General features: G+C 36.9%; 1 protein-coding gene across 4 annotated transcripts in view; it reads right to left on the bottom strand.

The window, feature by feature from the left end:
• Positions 1 to 23,354, bottom strand: part of INTS8 (integrator complex subunit 8) — a 46,626-nt gene that overhangs the window by 2,140 nt on the left and 21,132 nt on the right. For 3 of the 4 annotated variants that reach the window (XM_082432690.1, XM_082432689.1, XM_082432688.1), the window contains 16 exons: positions 23,223 to 23,293; positions 22,663 to 22,838; positions 21,378 to 21,511; positions 19,655 to 19,765; positions 17,954 to 18,155; positions 14,408 to 14,529; positions 10,070 to 10,254; positions 9,594 to 9,627; positions 9,083 to 9,139; positions 8,937 to 8,998; positions 6,406 to 6,524; positions 4,611 to 4,714; positions 3,553 to 3,603; positions 1,864 to 1,937; positions 1,719 to 1,783; positions 1,511 to 1,554 (listed from right to left, as the gene is read on the bottom strand). In XM_082432690.1, coding sequence (XP_082288816.1) covers positions 1,511 to 1,554; positions 1,719 to 1,783; positions 1,864 to 1,937; positions 3,553 to 3,603; positions 4,611 to 4,714; positions 6,406 to 6,524; positions 8,937 to 8,998; positions 9,083 to 9,139; positions 9,594 to 9,627; positions 10,070 to 10,254; positions 14,408 to 14,529; positions 17,954 to 18,155; positions 19,655 to 19,765; positions 21,378 to 21,511; positions 22,663 to 22,838; positions 23,223 to 23,293 — 1,611 coding nt within the window. The remainder of the gene's footprint in view (positions 1 to 1,510; positions 1,555 to 1,718; positions 1,784 to 1,863; positions 1,938 to 3,552; positions 3,604 to 4,610; positions 4,715 to 6,405; positions 6,525 to 8,936; positions 8,999 to 9,082; positions 9,140 to 9,593; positions 9,628 to 10,069; positions 10,255 to 14,407; positions 14,530 to 17,953; positions 18,156 to 19,654; positions 19,766 to 21,377; positions 21,512 to 22,662; positions 22,839 to 23,222; positions 23,294 to 23,354) is intronic. The other variant, XM_082432691.1, reaches the window with a different exon arrangement.

Genomic DNA, 23,354 nt, shown 5'->3' with positions numbered 1-23,354 from the left:
GAAAAAAAGCATAAATTTTTGAACTGATTCAGGGTTGGGACTTTTCCAGATGAAGCAAAAGACAAAAAAGCAAAGATGCTGAAAATATTAATCAGAGTAGTCCCGACAGTCAACCATAGATAGAAGGGGTTCTCAAATCTGGTTTATAGTCAGAACTACCTGGGAAAACTTAAAAATTGGATCCCAGGGTCTCATCTCAAATCAAATGAATCAGTATCTCTGAGAGTACACAGGCCAGTATTTACTGTACTCAAGGTCAGTAGGGAAGGAACGGAAGTTGGAAAAGGGCTGACAGACTGGGGAAAACTTGGTCATGAACTTGAACGTGTCACTGATCATGAGGAACATGGGAGCCCGGAAGTAAGAAAGGGATAGATTACTGGCACAGAGATCTTATGTAGAGCAATTCTGACAAAAATGCCTGGCCGTGGGTGGCTGATGAAGAGTAAAGGTAATAATGGAACCTGGAGTGCCAGGGTTGTTGGATAAGTTGATCACATGTCTTTTGATGCATGTAGAGGAACAGCCAGGTAGTTGTTTAGATGAGCTAGTGAGGTAGGTGTAAGCTTCCAAGGAGAAAGGGCTTAAAAAATGATACAAGTAGAGATAGTCTAGAAACGCCATCAGGGAACTGGGAAATTTTCAGCATTGCCTTCCAGCCCTGGATAAGCTGGAAATGGGAGAATGAGTAGTCTCCAATTAAGTGGAACCGGCACCATATTCTTTTTCCTTTCTCTTTTTTTTTTTTTGAAAGATGCTGTTGTTATTCTGTTTCCTCTAAATAATGGCCATACAATTTAGTCCAAGTACAAAGCTTTAAAGGACACTTAATAAACAGCATATAATTTTATTAATGAGTGAAAGAGCAAAGAGAAAACATATATGGTAACAGTGACACAGCAAACGTTAGGCTAGTAAAAATGACCATGAATTTGTAATGTTTTGGTTTATAAGTCAAATTTAAATAAATAATTCATCCATCCAGTAACTACTGAGCATCTGTTATTTGCCAGGCACCATTCTAGGTATCAACTGTGACAAAACCAATTCCTACCCTCATGGGGAAACAGCCAATAAATAAGTAAATATACAGTATGTCAGTTGTAGATAAGTGCTATGGAGACAAGTTTTAAAAGGGAAATGAGAATTAAGAGTATTGAAGGGAAAGGGGGGAGAGACATTGCTATTTTATAAGATGGTCAGGAAAGGACAATTACTTCTTAAGAAGGTGACATTTGAGAAGAGACCTGAGGGAAGTTAAAAGAATGTTCCTGAAAGAGAAAATTTCACAGGCCATTTGGTAGTGAATGTTCTTGGCATGTTCAAAGAACAGTAGGGGTATTGGTGTAGGAGAAGTTAGCAAGGGAGAGTCGAATGAATAGCTAGAGGTCAAGTCACATGCAGCCTTGCAGGCCACTGTAAGGACTTTGATGCTGTATGAGACAGGAAATAGTTTAGTATTAGGGAAATTAAGCACATCATTGAAGAATCAAGGCATAAAATAACTTACCGCAATTTGTCTTTTATCTGTTTCTCCTCTTTTGTGATGAAGATCTAAATGAATCAGTTAAGAATAATAAATTTGATACTATTAAATATCATGATAGATTCTCAACTGTTCTTTGTTTCTTATTTAGAAAATATACAATATTAAACACTTCTTTCATTTACAGAAATGAATTGTTCTAACATCACACACATATGCTGATGAAGGATACAAGTCAAGTATTCCAAAATGGTAACATCCCATATGTAGTCATAGTAGGAGTCCATAGCATCATGACTGAAAAACAGAACTCAGTTACTTCCTCTTTCTTAAGCAGAAAAATTTCAACTTCATTTTATTTCAAAAACCATTCATACCTGTTTTGTTCCTGCAGTGATTTAAAGGCTGTTTTGTAGTCAATCTCTCTGAGGAACTGACATAAAATTGCCACCTACATAAAAAAAAGAATTGAAGATGGTTTCATGTAACTAGTATCAACAATGACTACTGGTTTTGGAGGGGTAATTTTTAATGATTCTCATGTCAAGAGTACATTATTTAATATAAGAGGCCTTGCAGATCAGGCTGAGTGGATCAGCTCATATGTATGGAACCCATCCAATTTTAATTGTAAAAAACCCTTTTACACAAGTGTCTGTCTGCCCAATATTTTCTTCCCCAGTGACCTAAATCATAAATTTTTAGAGCTTTACCTGAATGAGAAGCTGGCAAAAAGCCAGTTTAGAAAACTGAAGGAAATGGAAAACTGCCAAACATAAGTGTCAAACATTCAAGGACATATAGAACGTCCAATTAAACCTTTCACAGCTGGCAAGTACAGAAGCTCATTTTGGCAAAGTGTAGGCCAGTCTGCTTAACATAGAAAACAGATCCATTTCAGTCAGGTATGTAGGTCATAATGCTGATCTCTTTTTTAAATATTTAAAGATTTTTAAATTGATTATTATTCACATACCATAATGTAAACCCTCTTAGAGTATAAAATTCAGTGGTTTTTAGAATATTCACAAAATTGTACAACCATCACCGCTTTTAAGTCTAAAACATTTCATTACCCGCCCCCCGCAAAAAAACGAAAAGCTCCATACCCATTAGTAGTCAGTCTCCATTCCTCCCCTACCTCTCCACCCCGCAGTCTCTGGCAACCACTAATCTACATTCTGACTCTATAGATTTGCCTATTCTGGACATTCCAAATGAATGAAATCATACAATACAAAGCCTTTTGTATCTGGCTTTTTTTTACTCAACATAAAACTTCCAGGATTCGTCCCTGTTGTAGCATATATCAGTACTTCACTCCTTTTTATGGCTGAATAATATTCCATTGTGTATATGTGTATATATATATACACACACACACACACACACACACACATACACACACACACACACACACCAAATCTTGTTTATCCATCAGCTGATGAACATTTGGGTTGTTTCCACTTTTTGGCTATTATGAATAATGCTGCTATAAACATTTCACGTACAAATTCTTCTGTGGACATATGTTTTCACTTTTCTTGGTTATATACCCAGGAGTGTAACTGCTGGGTCATATGGTAGGTAATTCAATGTTTAACTTCTTGAGCAAGCACCAAATTGTTTGCCAAAGAGGTTGCCCCATTTTATATTCCTACCAGCAACATATGAGGTTCTAATTTCTCCACATCTTCACCAATACTTGTTACTATCTTTCAGTTACAGCCTCCTTGTGAGTGTGAAGTGATATCTCATTGTGGTGCTTACATTTCCCTAATGATTAATGTACATATCTACTTTTAAATATAAGAAAACATACTTGAGAATGCTTTTTCCATTTATAAGGTTCAAAGACCAATGTCTTCTAACTCATACTTTCATTTTAGTTAAAATTCTGTAAACTATTTAAAAAAAATTTGAAGAACATGCAAATTCTTAAATACCATAAATTTAAGCAATTATGATATGGAAAATAAAAGCTACTTCCCAGTCCAATGCCTCACATTTATTATAAACTCTAATATTCATGAAAACAGACCAGCATCATAATATTATAAACTAACCTGTGTGTGGCAATTCAGCAAAGAACAGCACTTTATCATTCGTTTTATTACCTACAAAAACAAAATTCTGGTTATTTTCAAAAACTAGTTAATGTCAATTGTAACAAATGTACCACTCTGATGTGGGATGTCAATCGTGAAGTAGGTTGTATGTGTACAGGGACAGCAGGTACATGAAAACTCTGTATTTTTCACTCAATTTTGCTATAAATCTAAAACTGCTCCAAAAAATAGAACTTTAAGTTAAAAAAAATCTAGTTATTAAAAAATTTTAAATCTTATTTCAAAAACCATTATTGTAAATATTAAAAAATGCCATTTATTAAATTATGATATTGGTGGCCTAAACCAGAGGAAAGGGTAATGCATATTGAGAGAAAATGAACAAAATTTGAGATGTAGGAGGCAGAATCAATATGCCTTGAAGGCTGAATGGATGTTGGTGGGAGGGTTAGTAAAGAAAAGAGGACGACACTCAGGATTTATGCTTAGTCAACTCAAAGGGCTAAACAAAGGTGACTGCTATTTCAGTGGGGTCTTCTGTTTTTGTTTTTGTTTTGGTGTGGGAAGGTCATCAGGAGGAGAGACTGGTAAAGTAAGACGCTGAATCAGGGGACTTCCCTGGTGGTCCAGTGGGTAAGACTCCGCGCTCCCAATGCAGGGGGCCCGGGTTCGATCCCTGGTCAGGGAACTAGATCCCACACGCATGCTGCCAACTAAGAAAGAGTTCGCATGCCGCAACTAAGAGCCTGTATGCTGCAGCAAAGAGCCCGCAAGCCACAACTAAGACCTGGAGCAGCCAAATAAATAAATAAATACTAAAAAAAGAAAAAGATGCTGAATCAGTTTTGGACAGGTTGAGTTTGAGGTGTTTTTGGGAAATCAAAGCAGCAATAGCTGTGGGCACTGGAAATATGGAGAGCAATCTGGTCTAGAGCAATCAATTTGGGAGTTACCACCACATACATGGAAATGAATAAGCTCATGCAAAAAGAGGCCCAGGAAGAAGAACATTTAAAGACAGACAAGAAGAAAGCAAGCCCGCAAAAACAACCTACCTGGTCTGTATAAACATCTGGGGGCACAGCCTTATTAAAGAAATCAGAACACACAGCTCCTGCCTGGAGGTAATAGTGAAGAGCTGCCGAATACTGATTTGTTGCTTGAAGTAGAAAACAGAGATAAAGAATTACCTGCCATTAAATACACAGCTGGAAAAACAGGACCTCTTTTGTGAAGAGTCAGGTATTACTTCATGTTTGACAAAAGCAGATTCAAACCACAGACCTAGGGATAACACTTCGCCAGGCCAACAATGAGGAAAAATTGGCTTTATTTTTTCAACCACTTTAAAGTAGTTGTATAATAGAGTCTTTCCTTCTAAAACTGATTAGCCAAATATTTAGCTCAGATTCCTTGTCAAACTTACTGGTACAGAATTTAGTATTTGGAGGTATTTATTTCCCAAATGACTATACTAGAAACAGACCTTATTTTTCTGAGGCAGTTTAGAATCAGAAAATCTATTCTGAATAAAGATATTAAGATCCTGATAATAAATTCTTTGCAGGGCTGGGGTAAAAATGAGCATTAAAATTGGCAAGTATTTATTTCAAAAATAATCCAGGAGAGAGTAGGATGATGTAGGTGAGGGTACACATGAAATGAGACTGGCCATGAGTTAATTACTGTTAAAGCTGGGTGGCACCAAACTATTATCTATAAAATAAATAAGCTACAAGGATGTATTGTACAACACAAGGAATACAGCCAGTATTTTGTAGTGACTATAAATGGAATATAACCTTTAAAAACTGTGAACCACTATGTTGTAAACCTGTAACTTATGTAATATTGCACATCAACTATACTTCAATTTAAAAAATGAAAAAAATAAAAATGACTTAAGGCTGCTTGCAATAAGTCACTTAAAAAAAAAAAAGCTGGGGGCTTCCCTGGTGGCGCAGTGGCTGAGAATCTGCCTGCCAATGCAGGGGACACGGGTTCGAGCCCTGGTCTGGGAAGATCCCACATGCCGCAGAGCAACTGGGCCCGTGAGCCACAACTACTGAGCCTGCGCGTCTGGAGCCTGTGCTCCACAACAAGAGAGGCCACGACAGTGAGAGGCCCGCGCACCGCGATGAAGAGTGGTCCCCACTTGCAACTAGAGAAAGCCCTCGCACAGAAACGAAGACCCAACACAGCCATAAATAAATAAATAAATAAATATTTAAAAAAAAAAAAAAAAAAAAGCTGGGTGGAAGACACAGGAGATACATGGGGGTTCATTATACTACTCTCTCTACTCTTACATTGTGAACTTTCTCTTTAAAAAAATCAACTCCTAAAAAAGTGACCCAGAAATGACACCAGTCAGAACTTTAATTTGATCTGTATAGTAATAGAAATATTAGAAATTCCCTATCAAGTTGGAAAATCTATCACATACAACCGGGGGGAAAAATTAGGAATCTATTTTCAAGAACACAAATAATTATCAAGAGTGCCTGGACATATTTTAGAACCTTTAAAGAGCAATTTTGTAAACTAAACTTTAACCTCTTTCCTTAAGAATGTTTTACCAACTTTTTAGATGACCATTTACTATTAAAAAAAAACACAGAAAAAAAGTAGTCAACATAAAACCAAAAGCATCTGAATCAAAGTCTCAGAAAAATGCATACATATAACAGTAATAGTTACTTTCAATTTTATCTAGGAAGAAGAGTTAGAGAATGTCAAAAACAAGACTTAAGTTTAATAAAGTACTGTAATAACAAGTGTAATATATTTATTTTCACTTCTAAAACTGCTACAAAAACAAAACACAAAGCAACCATACATCTCACTTACCAAAATAAATGTCTGCCTGAATAATTAACCAGGAATGGTTGTTTGGGTTTATACTGAGGGCATACCGAACTAGCTCTTTCACTGTGATAGCCACGGCTTCAAAGTCCACAGACTGGAGGCTATATGAAAGACAATAAACATAATCTCTATTTTAAGAGTCAACTTCAAATTCCATACACACATTTATTAAAAACAAAAAGACTTAGTCAAAATGTAGGTGATCATAAATATAATGCTAAATATTACTAGGAGTAAATATTTTAAAACTATCAAAACAACTAAATCTGAGGAAGTGTGATCAGCTAACTTTTTATAAGGGGCTGAAAACAATCTGATTTTTGATTCCTTTTTTTCCCCAAAATGCCAAAGAAGGCCACTCTAAAAAGTATCTTTAAATATTCGACAATATAAAGCACAAAAAAGGTCGTAGGATAAAACCCTGTCTCCACTTTTTATGCACAATTTACAGGTAACAAAATTATAAAGAGACAGACTCATAAAAATTTTCCAAATGATTTTTAAGTTCTGTTATCTAGAGGAAGCTACAGAAAACAAGGGCTCAAACACTAACAGTACTGCTACGTGGCCTTAAATTCACCTTGTGGCTTCTTGTAAGGGTTAACTAACTCCTCTGGATTAGATGTTTCACCGGGTTGGGGCGAGCTGTGGCAAGGGTATCACTGCAGCGCATTTGGAAGCAATGAAGAATCCAAAAAAGAGTACGGAAGGGGGCCAGCTGCTCTGAGCCTAGTTAAGCCTGGAAGTCCTGAGATGCAGAATTAGGAGGTAGAACTGTGAGGATAAAGCCAAGCCAGCACCCAAGAAACACGCTGACAGCCCCTACAGCGAGACCCAGTGGGGGAGAACAGGCTTTGGCTTCAGAAACACACCAAGATTCAAGTCCTGGCTCTATCATCTAACAAGGTTGGACAAAGTACTCCTGTTGCCCTGAGGGGTTAGATTTTACCATAACTCACCACTGTTCCCAGTACAGTGGGAAAGTATTGTGGTGCCATTAGTAAATACCCAACTGTTGATTTACAACTAATTTATTTACAATTATTTAAATGAGTTATACTGGTTTATGTTTCCTAGAAATTATAAAATGTTAAGTCTAAGAATTCTATCTACATATCAAACAATCAATTTTAAAATAGTAATACTTAATCCATGCCATCCTCACACTATTCTTGGAGTCAATAAAGACTCCTGCTCAAGAGAAATATCTTTTCTGGTCAAACATTTAGTCACATTTTATTTTCTCTGGGTTAATTTACATTAAAATAATTTTATCATGAAAATAATCGTTAAGCCTACTATGTGGCAGCCCTTATTCTAAACACCTAGCTTAGAAAGTTTATTATTTAATCCTCACAAGGTAGGTACTATTCTTATACCCATTTTACAGATGAGGAAACTGGCACAGAAAGCAACTAACCCAAGGTCATATACCTGAGAAGTGGAGAGGCTGGGACTCAATCTCTGAGTCTGGCTGAGAACCTCTATGATAAACCATTCTTTTGCCCCATTTATAAACACACACTGAAAAAAATCAATCATTAGTTTACAGTCTAAACTTAGGCCAAAGAAGTAACACCAAAGAGGTATTACAACCATCAATTAAAAAGGCAAAATGACCTCTGCCTGATTCTTGGATTGCTATCTAATATACCGAATTTTATGTAAAAATCTGCAGTTATTTGCTTCAGGAAGCATAGTGCTTCTGTGGGAACTAAGGCTCAGTAAGCAGAGGGAAGGGTCACTCACCCACTTTAGACTCTCCAAATCCCTGTCAGAGAGAGAACGGCTTCCAATCTCTAAGACTGAGACAGAAGCAAATTGCTCTCATTCTACTGCCTGCTTACCTACCTACTACAATCTTTTCTTCTTCAAAAATGCCACTAAAAGCAATAAAATAAGGCCTAGATCTGCCCTTCAGGCACAAAGAAGATGATTGGCCGGGAAGGGAGAAAAGGAAAAGTAACTTTTGTGAGGAAACAAATGGACTCTCTTGAATGAGAAGTTGCTATGTGTGGGAAGAGAAAAATATAAATGGTTTCTTTTCCAGAAAAGGAACCTCTTCTTCTTCCCGCCCAAAATTCCCCCATCCTCTTACTGTGATTCTCAGGTAATGAAAGTTAAGAGAGAAGATTTCTTAAATTACTTAAAGAACTTCTTAAGGCAACTAAAAAGGGTTGGGAACCTCTGACAATCACTGTTAGAAAAACCTGATAGAAAGTCATTCTTTCATTAGCCTCAATTTTCTAATTCTACCACTGACAAGGAATCAGGACTACTGAGAGACTGTCTAGGTTCTACTTAAGGCTAGTATACCTTAGCTCTTACTTAGTTATGCCTTATCCATAATTTTTAAGAAGATTATTACTGTTAATAGAGAAACATGAAGTTGGCTATAGAGTCCTAACAAATTGCAGCCTTTTCATCAAATTATTCAAGGTTATCTATATCAGTCAGGATGGTTTCTAAATATATAAACAATTTAATAAAATGTAAGCTATAATACTTCTTACTTGGGGATGGAGGATGGCCAGATAGAAATGTGTTCAGCTGTAATATCATTCACAATGTCCTCCTTATTTAAAAAAAAAAAAAAAAAGCATGATTTAAAAGGAAATTTCTTCCAAAGATTTTTTAGATGAAATTATAAAATACTTACCCGAACATTGTGAAGTTTCACAAAGAGTGATAAAATAATAGTCAAAACCAACGGTTCCTATGAGAAAGAAAACACAGTATCCTTAAATATTATATATATTTTAATAGACCTCTTTCCAACTAGTACTTCCAGCTACCTCTAGAAAAAGTTGACTTTTTATTCCTTAAAATAATATTTAAAAGATGGAATTTAAAGAGTGGAATCTATGTCCAATAAATAAATGATATTAATCCTATCAAGAAAAATTAAAGTTAGGCTTCACCCATCTAGCCCTATTATGAAGAATTCTTTACAGTTTAAAAAACACCTGTTCTATTCACTAAAACATGGTAAGGTAAATGCAAAACAAACTTCTCCATTCAGGCTATCCCATCCTCAAAAAAATGATCACTGAAGATAAAAAGCACATTAACAGATTACTTAAATAATCAGCATTTAAACATTCAATATTCTTTTGTCATATTCTACAGAAATCAGCAATAGTAATTAGATCAACTTTTATAAAGCTTACCCGTAATTTTTTGATAAAAGAAAGCAGTTCACTCCTACAAAAAACACAAATTGTGTATATACATTTAATATCAGAAATTAAAAATAAAAACAAGAAAGTAAATTATACGTGAAGGTTTATTCCTAACTTTCCAGTCCTGCATGTATAGAAGAGTATAATATTCTACTGTCGTATAAAGCTAATAAAATGTCTTTCCTGTTTTAATCACATGAGACATCTTCAGTACTATCCAACCAAAACTGTTGATTTTGAACTCAGGTTTGATTATATTAAATGATTAATAAGTAGTCTCTTAAAGTAACATATAAACAAGGTATTTCCTAAGGTGGCCATATCAGACAAGTCCATCGGAGATCAGCACCACAGAATTCTTACATTGTCCATCTTTATGATACCCAAGGATAATGGTAGATGTTCTTACAACAGTACAAATAGTATAAATAAATAACTAAAAAAACAAACTGATAGAAACATACCGATACATTATACCTAATGTAGACTCCCTCTGCTTTATTAAACTAATTCTGCCATCATTTCCTCGTTTGTGTTGACTGGACACACTACAGATCTGAACAACAACTTCCCAAAGGTCTTTAGCAGTCCGTCTACTTTCTTTAGGGCCTGGAAGTTCTTTGCATGTAGCTGCTAAAAGCTGTCCAAGCTATAACATGAAAAACAGATAGAAAATACACAAAAGATAATCTGTAATGTCATACATGCTATTTCTATTACTGAGGAACATCTGAAGAAAGATAAATAACTGCCTACACATACGAAGCACAGGTATCTTATGCTGTGCCTTCTATCCAACCACTGAGGAATTGAGAGCTCACTGTCTACTGACAGATCTGAATCCGATCTGGGAAGGGGATCCTCTGGTTCCGCCACATTATAAACCTCCTTGTTTCTAAACAATTACAGTCTAATGAGAATAAAACTGAGACAATGCAAAGAGGTATGTGACCTATTAAGTGGGAAAAAACAAAACTGCTAAATACACATAGTATGATCCCACCTTAAAAAAAAAAAAAAAAAAAAGCCCGTAATGGAACATATACACTACAATGTTAACTGTAAAAGCCCAGAGATGAGACTAAAATAGGGGTTAAATTTCACTCACACACACAATTTTTTTTTAATTTTAATGAAAAAAACGAGGAAAAAATATGGACATTGAAGTTGGCAGAATAAAGGAACAAGATCTAGAGCAACTTTTCTCTAAGAAAAATGATAGCAACTGGGGATGGAGCTACTGCTGATGTGAGGAGGTAGAATTAAGGAAGGACAGATTACTGAAAGTGACTGATCTGAATAAAGGCAGCCTTCAGGACCAAAGGTGTAGGAAGGACCCAGAAATAAAGAATGGAAGGGGTGAAAGCAAAAGGCAGAGAAAAGAAAGGCCCAAAATGTAGAGAAAGAAATAGGCTTATATGCCAAATCCAGCACGTCTTTCCCTCTATAATTTAAGCAAGAGAGGGCCCCTCTATCCTTTGTTTTTAGTAATTCTTATACATCATTTCTCTTTAGAGGGTAAAGTAGCCAACGATAATTCACGTCCATCAGGAATCCCCAGTTCCCTGACTGGACCTAGAAAAGGTTCATAACGGGGTCCCACTGCTTAAAGAAAGAGGCAGGATTATGACAAAGGTGAAAACAGTGCTTTTCCCCCAAATTTCAAACATAGAAAAGTTGAAAGTACAGTTCAATAAATACCTGAACACTTGACTTAATTTACAAGAATTCTGGTGCTTCCTAAAGCTAGTGAAAATGGTGTTAAAAACCCTAGCTAGGGGGCTCCCCTGGTGGCGCAGTGGTTGAGAATCTGCCTGCCAATGCAGGGGACATGGGTTCGAGCCCTGGTCTGGGAGGATCCCACATGCCGCGGAGCGGCTGGGCCCATGAGCCACAACTACTGAGCCTGCGCGTCTGGAGCCTGTGCTCCGCAACAAGAGAGGCTGAGACAGTGAGAGGCCCGCGTACCGCGATGAAGAGTGGCCCCCGCTTGCCACAACTAGAGAAAGCCCTCACACAGAAACGAAGACCCAACACAGCCAAAAACATTAAATAAATAAATAAATACATATTTTTTAAAAAGGAGAAAATTATGTTCTCTGACTCTAAAAAAAAAAAAAAAAACCCTAGCTAGGCTATGTGAATGGAAATCAAGGGTCCCTGATCTAGGAGGATATTTCATCCTGCGTGCCTACTGCACATACTCTTCTCTAACAACTAGGATCACAATATACACAAGTTATTTACTGCAGTTCTCAATTTCATTTTCTGTTGTCAGAGATCCCATGCTTGGCTGAAGGTTACCACATTAAGCAAGTAAATTCACTTAAAAGTAAGAATTTTCAGAGGTATTAGGCCCCAAGTCAGTTGAATTCCACAAACATTCTTGAGCATCTCCTATGTGCTGGGTATCAAGCAAAGCACTGAAAATATGAAAATTAACTGTCCTCAAGAAGCTCACTGCTTTACGGGGAAGACAGACAGGTGAACAAATAATTTACTATACAGTATAAGTGCAACAAAAGAAATATGTCCACAGTACAACAGTACAGAAGTAACAAGAACTGCAAGTTTGCGAAGAAAAGAATTATGGAAAGCTTCAAAGAAACTACACAAACAGGCAAAAATGGGAAGAGCATCTCGGCCAAATGAACAAACAGCACACAGAAGTGCAGAAGTGCGGAAGCCTGAGAAAGCACTGTGTGTACAAGGGCTGTGAGCGCTCCGGCACCACAGACAGAGCTGGCATGACAGGGAGGGAGAAGGAGAAGCTCCCACACCTTAAAAGGCCTTGCAGGCCATGACAAAAGCCATGGTCTTTGTCTTATACCATTATGACTGTTGGCACCAACCTCTCCTCCTCCTCCCACTAGTTAGTCTCTCATAATCCAAGTGCCCATAAATGCTGTACATTTTCCAATATACTATACTACCTCCCATACTGATCCAAGGGAGAGGCTGGACTGTTTTTATTATCTCAAAAGGTCATATTTAGTCACGTGCTTAAGATTTTTTCCTTTCCTTTTTCCATTCCTAAGAGAATGGAAAATAAAATTGATTAAAGATCACTTAATATTTCACTACCCAGGGATAATGACTGTTAATATCCTTCCAGACTCTTCCCTAAGCATCTGTATATATATTCCACACCAAATTCAAAGTTTGAAAGCTGCTCTAAATTGTATAATTTTTAATACCTAATCCCTTACTCTAGACTTCTCAATCTGATTACTTTCTCCTCTACATTAACAAGGGGACAAGGGGCCAACTAGGGAAGGAGACACACAAAACCCTAATCCAGATGAGACGAGGAGATGCCTCAGTGGCCCCTGCAGCAAGGTCACCTCATACCCTTCCTCCTCTGTGGCCAGATCAAGGGGAAGTGCAGGAAGCAGTGAGCTAACCTAGCCCAAGGTTAGGCAACCTACAACACAATACCCCGTGCCCTTCCACACTGCAGGCCCTCAAACATGCGGCCAGGCTTCCTGGTGCACAGCTCCACAGAATTCACAGCTAAGAGAAGCAAAGAGAAAAGCTACTGCACTGTCATAATACTAAGCAACAAGCTACCGTTCCAAGTGGAAACGATAATCTTGAAACGAAACGGTCGTCTCATCTGAGAGTTTACTAAAGACAAGAGACTGCTGGGCATAATCAGACAAATACCCTAGATATTAGGAACTCCTATCAGAAAGTTCACTAAAAAAACAGATATAATCCAATGTCTGAAATTCCAAAGAGAAGGATGACTCAAGTATGACAAATTTTTATGAACGACCATAAAGAAAAGGAGGAAAAAAACAAAAGAAATCAGTAAGTCTTCAAAGGGCTGAAGTGAAATGAGCTCAGTTTTTTAAAGGCCATACATGAAATAAGGAGGAAGAAACAAATAACCAAAGGCAAACGTAAAAACTGGTACAGTGTTGCAAGGTTTCCAGATAACCATCCATTTAAGGGACTGTGTACTGAAGATGAGATGATGGCAGGTAAGAACAAAAGGTAACACAAGCATTAAGAAAAGAGTAAGGAAATCTGAAGGACCAAACATATACAAAAAAGTGGTAAACCATGAATTTTTTTTTTTTTTTTTTTTTTAACTACAAGACCAAAAAGGGGGAAAAGTTCACTGCTTATTCAAGGTAAACATAATATTAACACATGAAAGAAAGAATCTTAGGGAAGACCTCCTGTCTCTCTTTATTTTTGATGTTTTCTCCACACAAAAGCATTTTCAGTCGTGCAGGATAGGTGTAGTTAAGAAAGGAGAATAAACAAACAACACACCATCAATTCACTGAATGAACTGTTTCATATGGAAATAATCACTAATAACAAACATGTAGCCTAATAAGAATCAGGTATCAACTTGGAGAGTTTAATAGGCTTTGAAGAAGGGTAAGGTGCTCAAATGGAAAAATGGGTGCAGCTCACCCCTAACGGCCCCCCCAGTCCAACCCAGCTAGACCCGGGTATTCCAGAGCTGAAACCAGGGTTTGACTACATCAATCAAAGCAAGAAAAGCTGACTAACTTCTCACTAGTTTAGGATTATACCAAAATGTTGTCTATTAACGAAATAATTTTTGCTTGCATTCTTATAACTATAGGGTAGAAGAAAAAAATATTAGAGAGGGCAAACTCAAGTACCTGAATTATCAAAAACTACACAAACCAACAAGCATCTGTCCAAACTTAGACTGAATCTTAGAAACTGGAGAAGCTCCCTAAGTAGTACAGATCTAGAGAAACTGGTCCAATAATCCCAGCCTAATAACCCTTTTATTTAGATTAAACATGAATTACCTTTACATATGGATTACTCTGAAGCAGAAATGCAGGAACCTGCAGGGTAAGGTATTCATTTTCCCTCCAGTTTAACATAAAAGCAACACACTCCTCGGCAATAACCTGACGAAGAGGAATATCTAAACAGCAAAGAAGAAAGTAGTTGGAGTTACCGTCATAACACTAAAAGAACAAAGCATGGGGCTTCCCTGGCAGTCCAGTGGTTACGACGCTGTGCTATCACTGCAGAGGGTGCAGGATTGATCCCTGGTAAGGGAACTCAGATCCTGCAAGCCGTGCAGTGCAGTGTGGCAATCAATCAATCAATAAATAACAAAGCAAATAGTTGCTCAGATTCCAGCTGAACAAATTAAAAACAATAGTTACAGATGAAAAAATAGAAAAACACTAATATTTTATACTTTTCTCTAGAAAGTTTAAGGTTTCCCAATAACAGGCTGCCACAGTCCCCACTATTAATCAACAAAATTCTCTACTAAGAACACCTTAAGATGCCTAATACTCTACTGTGGAAGTCTAGGAGTTGGTACCCAGCCTCTACAAATTTATAATTTAAATGAGCAGAGAGGGACTTCCCTGGTGGTCCAGTGGTTAAGAATCCGCCTTCCAATTCAGGGGGCGCGGGTTCGATCCCTGGTCAGGGAACTAAGGTCTCACATGCCACAGGGGCAACTAAGCCCACATGCCGCAACTACTACTGAGCACGCAGGCCACAACTAGAGAGCCCGCGTGCTGCAACTACAGTGCCCACGAGCTCTGGAGCTCACATGCCACAACTAGAGAGAAGCCTACGGGCTGCAACTAAGACCCGACGCAGCCAAAAATAAATAAATAAATGAGCAGAGAAGAACCACACAAACAAAACAAATATATAATGGTATGGTATAAACTTCTAGCTATTTAGAGCACAGAAATAGGTAAACCACGTTTAAAGCTGTAATAAATCCATGTTAATATGTTTTTCATTTTTTAATAATTTTTCCTGATTAAAACACGATAAATATTCATAAGAGACCAATCATTCACTCATTCAAAAAATACTTACTATACCTGTAACAATTTTAAATAAAAAGATATGGGGGAAAAAAATCACTCAGAATTGTTTGACCATTATTTCCTTTGAAATAAATAATTATTAAATATACCTTAATATTAAATACATTGTGAATTTTTGTAGCTCAAAGTATATAATACTCAGGTTTTAATGCATTTCAAGAAAGAGGAAAAGAAACCCAATGAATACTAAATAACAATGTTAAAACTTAAAATGGGGAGAGCTATTAAACTTCTTGAGTACCAATATTTTTCAGTCTTTCTAAAAAGTCTTCACCTGTGGCTATTTGTTTATACCTCACTTTATCCCAAAAAGCAACTGGAGATGACAAAAAAGAGGCACAGGAACACACCAAAATTAAGTAAAAATACATTACTTGCATCATCTCCTTAAAGAAGGAGTGAAGACAGAAGTAAATTTAATACCCCAGTGTACAACACGTCACTGTGCATTGTGCACCGTACACCTTGCCAAAGGAAGGCCAGACAGCATTTGGCTCCAAGGCGTCCTTTATTCACCGGGCATCTCTCATTAGTGAGTCCACAATGGTTCTTAAAGAAGAATCAGCATCTAGAGAGTGGGGTTCAAACATTTTCCTGTTCTTCCTAACAGTACATCCTTTCCTTCTCATTTCAAACACTGCTTACAACACAAACTACGGGACAAATAGATGAACATTCAGTAAGTTAGGGGAGAGAAGGAAGAATGGAGGGAGGGAGGGAGGGAGGGAGGAAAAGTGAAGTGAACTCCAAACTACTCAAAGGCCAAAAAGGTAGTACAAAGAGACTATAATTATTTGAAGGCATTTCCAACCATTTCAAAGAGTAAAAGCACAGGCTTAAGTTGGCCTGATGAGTTCAAAACACAGTTCCGTCTCTTACTTCATGACTTTGGCCAAATTCTTTAACCTTAGTTTCTTGATTTACAAAACGGGGATAATTAAATAAGAAGCTACTTCATGAAGCTGCTGCAAGGACTAAATCAGTTAATGCACCTAAGCTCTCAGAAGAGTGTCTGACATGTAGTTAGCACTCAATAAATGTTAGGGTTTTTAAAATTCGTTTTGCTTTTCATTTTAGAGAACCAATCTTCAACCTTTAAAAAGAAAACACTCTGGAGAATTCCCTGGCAGTCCAATGGTTAGGACTCTGTGCTTTTACTGCCGAGGGCCCAGGTTCGATCCCTGGTAGGGGAACAAAGATCCCACAAGCCGCGCAGCACGGCCCGAAAAGAAAAAGGAAAAAAAAGAGTTTTAGAAAACACTCTGTTGACAGTTCATATATATTAATTAGATCAGTTTTTATTGTGATACTGAAGGGCACTGATGCATTAAAACTCAAAGGTATTCTATCTACAGAGTGCTAAAAAGTTGTAATTTCTTCAAGAAATCACAATGTTATAACAAATTAATTCAAAAGACCCCAGAGGGCCAGCAGCCATTTGTTTGGGCACATTATTAGGACCTTGCTTTACACTTCAATTGTACTATTTACAGTATTAAATGTGTACAGTATGATTGAAATGCTCTAAATATTATTAAAACATGTAAAAGAAACTGCTTTAACTAAGCAAGATTATATGTAACAGATGATAATTCTTATGATAAAAAAAAATTCTTATGATAAGCTCCTTTTCATAATAAGATCTTTACATTTAGAACTGGACAGTCAAAATCTGTTCCTAAAGTGACCACAAGTGACTTCCTGACCCACAGACAATCATGCTGAGGGCTGTCTATGGCAGCTATGAGGAAATAAACCTTCAACATGCAGCTTCAAGGACATTTTGAACCTTTTAACAGAATATCTTAAAATTGCAATATAGTTTTTGTAGTGTGTTGAATGCTGTACCCTCAAAATTCATGTACACCCGAAACCTCAGAAGGTGATCTTACTTGGAAACAGGGTCTTTGCAGATGTGGTTAGTTAAAATGAGGTCATACTGAATTAGGGTAGACCCTAAATCCAATGACTGCTGCCCTTACAAGAGGAGAGGACATGGACACACACACACACAGGAGAAGGCCACGTGAAACAGGGAAAGACTGGAGTGACGCAGCTACAAGCCCAGGGACACCAAAGGCTGCTGGGAGCCACCAGAGGCTAGGGAGAAGCAAGGAAGGATCCTTCTCTAGAGCCTTCAAAGGGAGTGTAGCCCTGTAGACCCCTTGATTTCAGAAATCTCATTTCCAAAATCATGAAAAAATTCATTTCTGCAGCAATAAAGACCCAAAGCAGCCAAAAATAAATAAATTTTAAATTAATTAATTAATTAATTTCTGGTACTTATTTATGGCAATCCTAGGAAATTAATAATTTCCTACATTTTCCCCAATGTTTTCAAGTGAACTCCACATCTGAATTCTGTTTTAAAAGACAAATAATTTTTTCATAGATGGTAAAAAGTCCAGTAAATATTCTTTTAGAATATTCCCCACAGTTACTTGAGTACTAAATTTCTGAAATTTGGCTTTGTGAAAAAAGTCTTACCAGGAAGCCTCATTTCCAGATATCCTCGCACCCTACTAATAAGATCAGAAGGCGGTCTCTCTCCAGATTGCCCTGTTCCAGCTTCATGTGTATGAATATCCAAAAGCAGCATCTCATTCAGCATGACCTGACGAAGTTTTGGTGAGAATTCTGTCACCAACTCCAAACAAGCAGCAAATAGCTGTTTAGCATGGGAAAAGTCCTATAAAAAGAAACAGCAGAATAGCCTGAATCACCTTTCCTCTGGAGTCAAAAAATACGTCTTTATAAGTACAGAACAAAGAGGAGAAGAATTAATTTAAATGGTTAACACTGGTTATCTTGGGAGATGAGGCTAGACTATCATCTTTTTATCATCTCTGCATTGTTGATTTATTCCAATAAATACTTAATTCTTTTGTAAATTTTTTTTTTTTTTTTTTTTGGCTGCACCACACGGCATGCAGGATCTTAGTTCCTCGACCAGTGATTGAACCCGTGCCCCCCGCAGTGGAAGCATAGAGTCCTGACCACTGAACCGCCAGGGAATTACCTGTAATTTTTAAAAAACATCCAGTAAACAATCAATATAATATACATGCTATATTACTAAACAAGTTTTACATAAATTATAAAGTAACAAAACTAGGGGACTTCCTTGGCAGTCCAGGGGTTAAGACCCCACGCTTCCACTGCAGGGGGCACAGGTTCGATCCCTGGTCTGGGAACTAAGATCCCCCATGCCACGCAGCGTGGCCAAAAAAATTTAAAAAATAACAAAACTGAAAGTTTTATATAAATATTATATACATATATCATACAGGTATAAAATTCCATGATTAAACACCCTTCTCCACCTAAGATAGTCAGAATTAGACCTTACCCCCTTCAACAAGGTTCCACATTCTAAAATTTTGCACACAACTCTATTAGCCTATATAATTGACTAATAAATATATCAAATCAACTATGATCCAAGCCCTTTCCTACACATCTCTTTCTAATTTTTCCAAAGAGTAGCCTTCGCTTACTCTCTCCACATTGATTCCTTCACTCGTACAATATGGCTTCTATCCCCCACATCGTGAAGAAGAAATAGCTCTTACTAAACAAAGATCTTCTAATGGCACAATCTACTCAATACCTTTCAGTTACCTTACTGGGCTTAGGGGCTGCAACCCAGTACTGTCCATTCCCTTTTCTTGACATCCTCTATCCCCTTAGCTACTATGACCCCACAAGTCTGGTCTTCATACCAGACTCTTTCTCACGCCACTCTTTTTGGACCCTGTGCTGGATCCCCTAGGTTCTGAATATTCTCCCAGGGTGATCTTTGATGATTCCCAAATCTGTATTTCCATCCCAGATTACTTCGCAAATAGATCCTTATGTAAAATCTACAAAAGTAATTTTAATGATTTTTGTTTTTTTCTTTAGCTTGGAATACAATCTTTACTAACTGAACCCTAAATACAAATAAGAACTATTCAAGTTCTCTAATTTTTTAAAAGAAATAGAGTAGTAGCCACATGTCCAAGACCATTTTCGTATAGTTATGAGGGTAAAGGGAAAAAGAAAAACCAAAACGCCTTTTCAAATATCCTCCTAGGCCTACAACTATGATTTTAAGATCAGGAAAACACAACTGATTCTGATTCCTGGCTTCATGCTAAATTTACAAAGCATATTCTTAACCAGATGTCAATGTATGCTTTTACTCACCTTAACAGTACTGCAGTGTAAACCTTTGGCCATTAGAATGTAAACCAAATCTCTTGTTAAATTGTCTTTGATTCCCAGGATAACACCACTATAGACAGAAGGTATTTCCCACTAGAAGAAATAAAAATCCACAAATACACACACATAAAGCCAAATCTAGATAAGAATCTTTCAGTAATAGTCAACCCCATTTAAATAATCATTCAAAAGTCATTTTTGAAAGAGAAAGGAAAATGACAGCTGTATTGAAATGCTAATCAAAATGAACATAATCACTATAATAAGCTAGTAATAAATAATTAAATGGATTGGAACTTTCTGAAGGATAGCCTATAGAAATAAAGAAGGAAAAAAAAATTCTAGGAGTTTAATATGTATTAACTCATATGATCCTCACGACAGTATTAAGTAGGTACTATTATCTCCATTTCACAGATGAGAAAATGGAGACACACAGAAGTCAAATAACTTGCCAAAGACTATACAGCTAGTTAAGTAGAGAGCTGGCATTCAAACTCAGGCAGTTAGTACCAGAACTCCTGCTCTTAACTATTATGCTATATGCTTGCTCTCTATTTAAATGAACACAAATAACACTGTCAATGCTAAGAAGCCCAACTAAGGTTCAGACCAATTTTTCATTTCACTGCACTTTTACGTTCAAACCCCACAAAATATACAGCAATTTCTTGCTGCTTTTTATTACATATTCAGCAGAGGAGGAGTATGCAGTTAAATTAGAAGCTCTACCATAGTACTTTAATTTCACCTGTATCTGTGGACTGTTTCCCTTGTATCTCAAGCTACATTCCACTGAAATGTTTAAAAAGCTATTTTCATTTGCACTTTCCACACAGGAAAACTTAAATAGACAACTTCAGAAACATTAGCTTGGCATTTTTAAAAAGAATATCTAAAGCCAAAAATGTTCTAAAAAGAAGTTTTAATGAAGTGGTTCTAAACTGTAGGCTTTAGACTCCAAGAAGATATGAAAAAACTAAACCAAAAATACTCTGTAAGCACACAGCAAGTATTAGCTCCAGATTGCATAAATATTATACCTTACACACATATTAACAGCTATACTGAAAATGCATGTAGGTGTTATGACAACAAATGAAATATAAACTCATTTTTGGTTGTTACTGATTTAATAGTATCTTTTTTGGATATTTCATATTTTCTCTGTCAATGGATGTTCAAAGTGCAATTACTCTCATGTGCAGGTCCTTCACATTGTTGATGAATTGTTGACAAATAAAAGGGGTTCTTATTCCCAAAAAGGTCAGGGAACAGCTCTTCTATGAAATTACATCAGAAAACAAGGATAATTTTCTTATCTGTTCTTTTTTTTTTTCCTGGCTGCGTTGGGTCTTCTTGCTGCACGCGCGCTTTCTCTAGTTGTGGTGAGCGGGGGCTACTCTTCGTTGCAGTGCGTGGGCTTCTCATTGCGGTGGCTTCTCTTGTTGCGGAGCACAGCACGGCACGGCTCTAGGCACGCGGGCTTCAGTAGTTTTGGCACGCAGGCTCAGTAGTTGTGGCTCGCGGGCTCTAGAGCGCAGGCTCAGTAGTTGTGGCACACAGGCTTAGTTGCTCTGAGGCATGTGGGATCTTCCCGGACCAGGGATCAAACCCATGTCCCCTGAATTGGCGGGCGGATTCTTAACTACTGCACCACCAGAGAAGTCCCTTCTTATCTGTGCTTAAGAGAGGGTTTTCTTACCTTATTAGACACTGTCCAGAATTGGCGCTCTGAAGTCATACCATGTAATTCAATTAAAATCTGTCGAATCCTCCAGGGATCTACTGACAATATCAGCTGATGCTCCAACTGGCCAATGTTGACACTTGCTGAGGCTAAGAAAGGAAGGAGAGGTTTCCATTTAAATAATGATTTGATTCAAAGGTATACATAATCCTATAAATATGAGAATGGTAATTTACTGAGAGAAATTGTGCATGTTTATAAGTATTATAAGTTAAAAGCATCTCTCATCTTGAAAACTGATTTATTCAACTTAATGCAAATTATTTTAACTTCACTCTCATATAGAAAGCCTAACACAATTTTTATTATGTCTTCATTTAATAAATGAATGCATTTAATAAAGATAATGAAAATAAAAACATAAAAATCAGTAACTGGTACATGGAAAGAATTATGTGGGATATATGGAAAAATTTAACTTATATAGACAGTCTCCTACTTTGGAATATACTGTGTTAAAAGCACATATAAAATGTTTTGAGCAATAAACATTAAGAATGTGTTTTCTGAAGGGGAGAATGAGGAGGTGGAGGCACTGCCTTCCCCAGAAAATGAAGAATTGATCATTAAAATCCCTCACTACAACTCGGCTTTCAGATATAGTCTTCAATAATGCATTTCCAGCATTTTATCTGTGTTAATATTATTCTTTCCCTTTACACCTGGACTGTCAAAGCAGTTTAAATCTAATGAGGGTCAAAGCAGCTTAAAAGTTCGTTCAGCCAACTGAATTCTCTGTCTCCCCCATATTAAGTGTTGAAGCTTGTATTCCTTATTAATGAGCAGCACTATATTTTCTACTTATATTTATAAAATAAGAGAAAAAAATGCAAGAAAATCATCAAATAAATAAGGCAAAAATGGCAATGTTACCAAAGCTGAATGTTTAGCCAGAAGACAGGATCACGGTGATATACAGGCTGAAATGCATGCAAGCCTGTACCTTTTATTGTTCTCAACCACTCCCCTCCCATCCTCTTTTACCTTCAAGAACACAGCAGCAGAGTTACGTGGGTCTACTTCCCCAGCTAAAATCTTTTATGTATCTAGGCCTATATCTCCATGAACCAGAGACTCAGCAGAGTCCCAAGACTTAACTGCTTAGACAGAAATATGACTACAAAAGACAGGTAAATGTCTATTAATTACCAGCATTCGTGTAATCTGAAACAAATTAAGAGGATATCCTCAAATACACTGAGGGGCAGAATGTGCCAACATTTTAGCTAGCAGAGCTAACCTGGGATATCATAAAATGAAGTTACTGGTTTAATGCACAGATTTACTCTAGGGGATCTCTTCCTCATCTGATCAACAAGTAGCTTTCGTTCTTCATCTTTCAACAATGTAATGAAAAGCTCATGTGAAGAAATCATGAAAACATACTGCAGGTCTTCCAACCCCAGACACACATTCCTAGATCAGTAAGAAATATTATAAAACAAAAAAGTGTATAATTTTAGTTTGGGGAAAACAATCATATTAACCAATTTTTATTAATAAACTGTTTAAAAAGCCACCATTCAATAACTGCACAACAATAATTTGAAACAGCTTTTAAAATTTCTTTTTGGTCCTTATTTAAAATTTGTGATTTCAATGCTACAATATACAAAAGGAGTAACTGACAGAATCCTAAGTTGTATGCGACTACATGAATCTAAACCATAACTGTTCTTAAATACCAATTATTGCCTGGTTATAAGATAGGCAGGGCAAATCCAAAACAATATGGAATAAAATATATTTTTCTCACAGGACTAAGTTCAAAATTAAGAAAAAGAAAAGAAAGGCACTTACTTTAGAAAAGCTGCCATGTTTCCTTTCAAAGAATCTGAAGCTTTTTCTAAATTTATTGATCTTGAACATACCTAGGAATTTGAGTAATTTTTATTTGAATATGGGTACTTTAAAATAATTATACTACAGTCT

This window comes from Balaenoptera physalus (genome assembly GCF_965194825.1).
Source record: "Balaenoptera physalus genome assembly, chromosome: 17".
NCBI classification, from domain to species: Eukaryota; Metazoa; Chordata; class Mammalia; order Artiodactyla; family Balaenopteridae; genus Balaenoptera; species Balaenoptera physalus.
The sequence above is the reverse complement of the archived record's forward strand: the minus strand, read 5'-3'. Positions and strand labels throughout refer to the sequence as shown.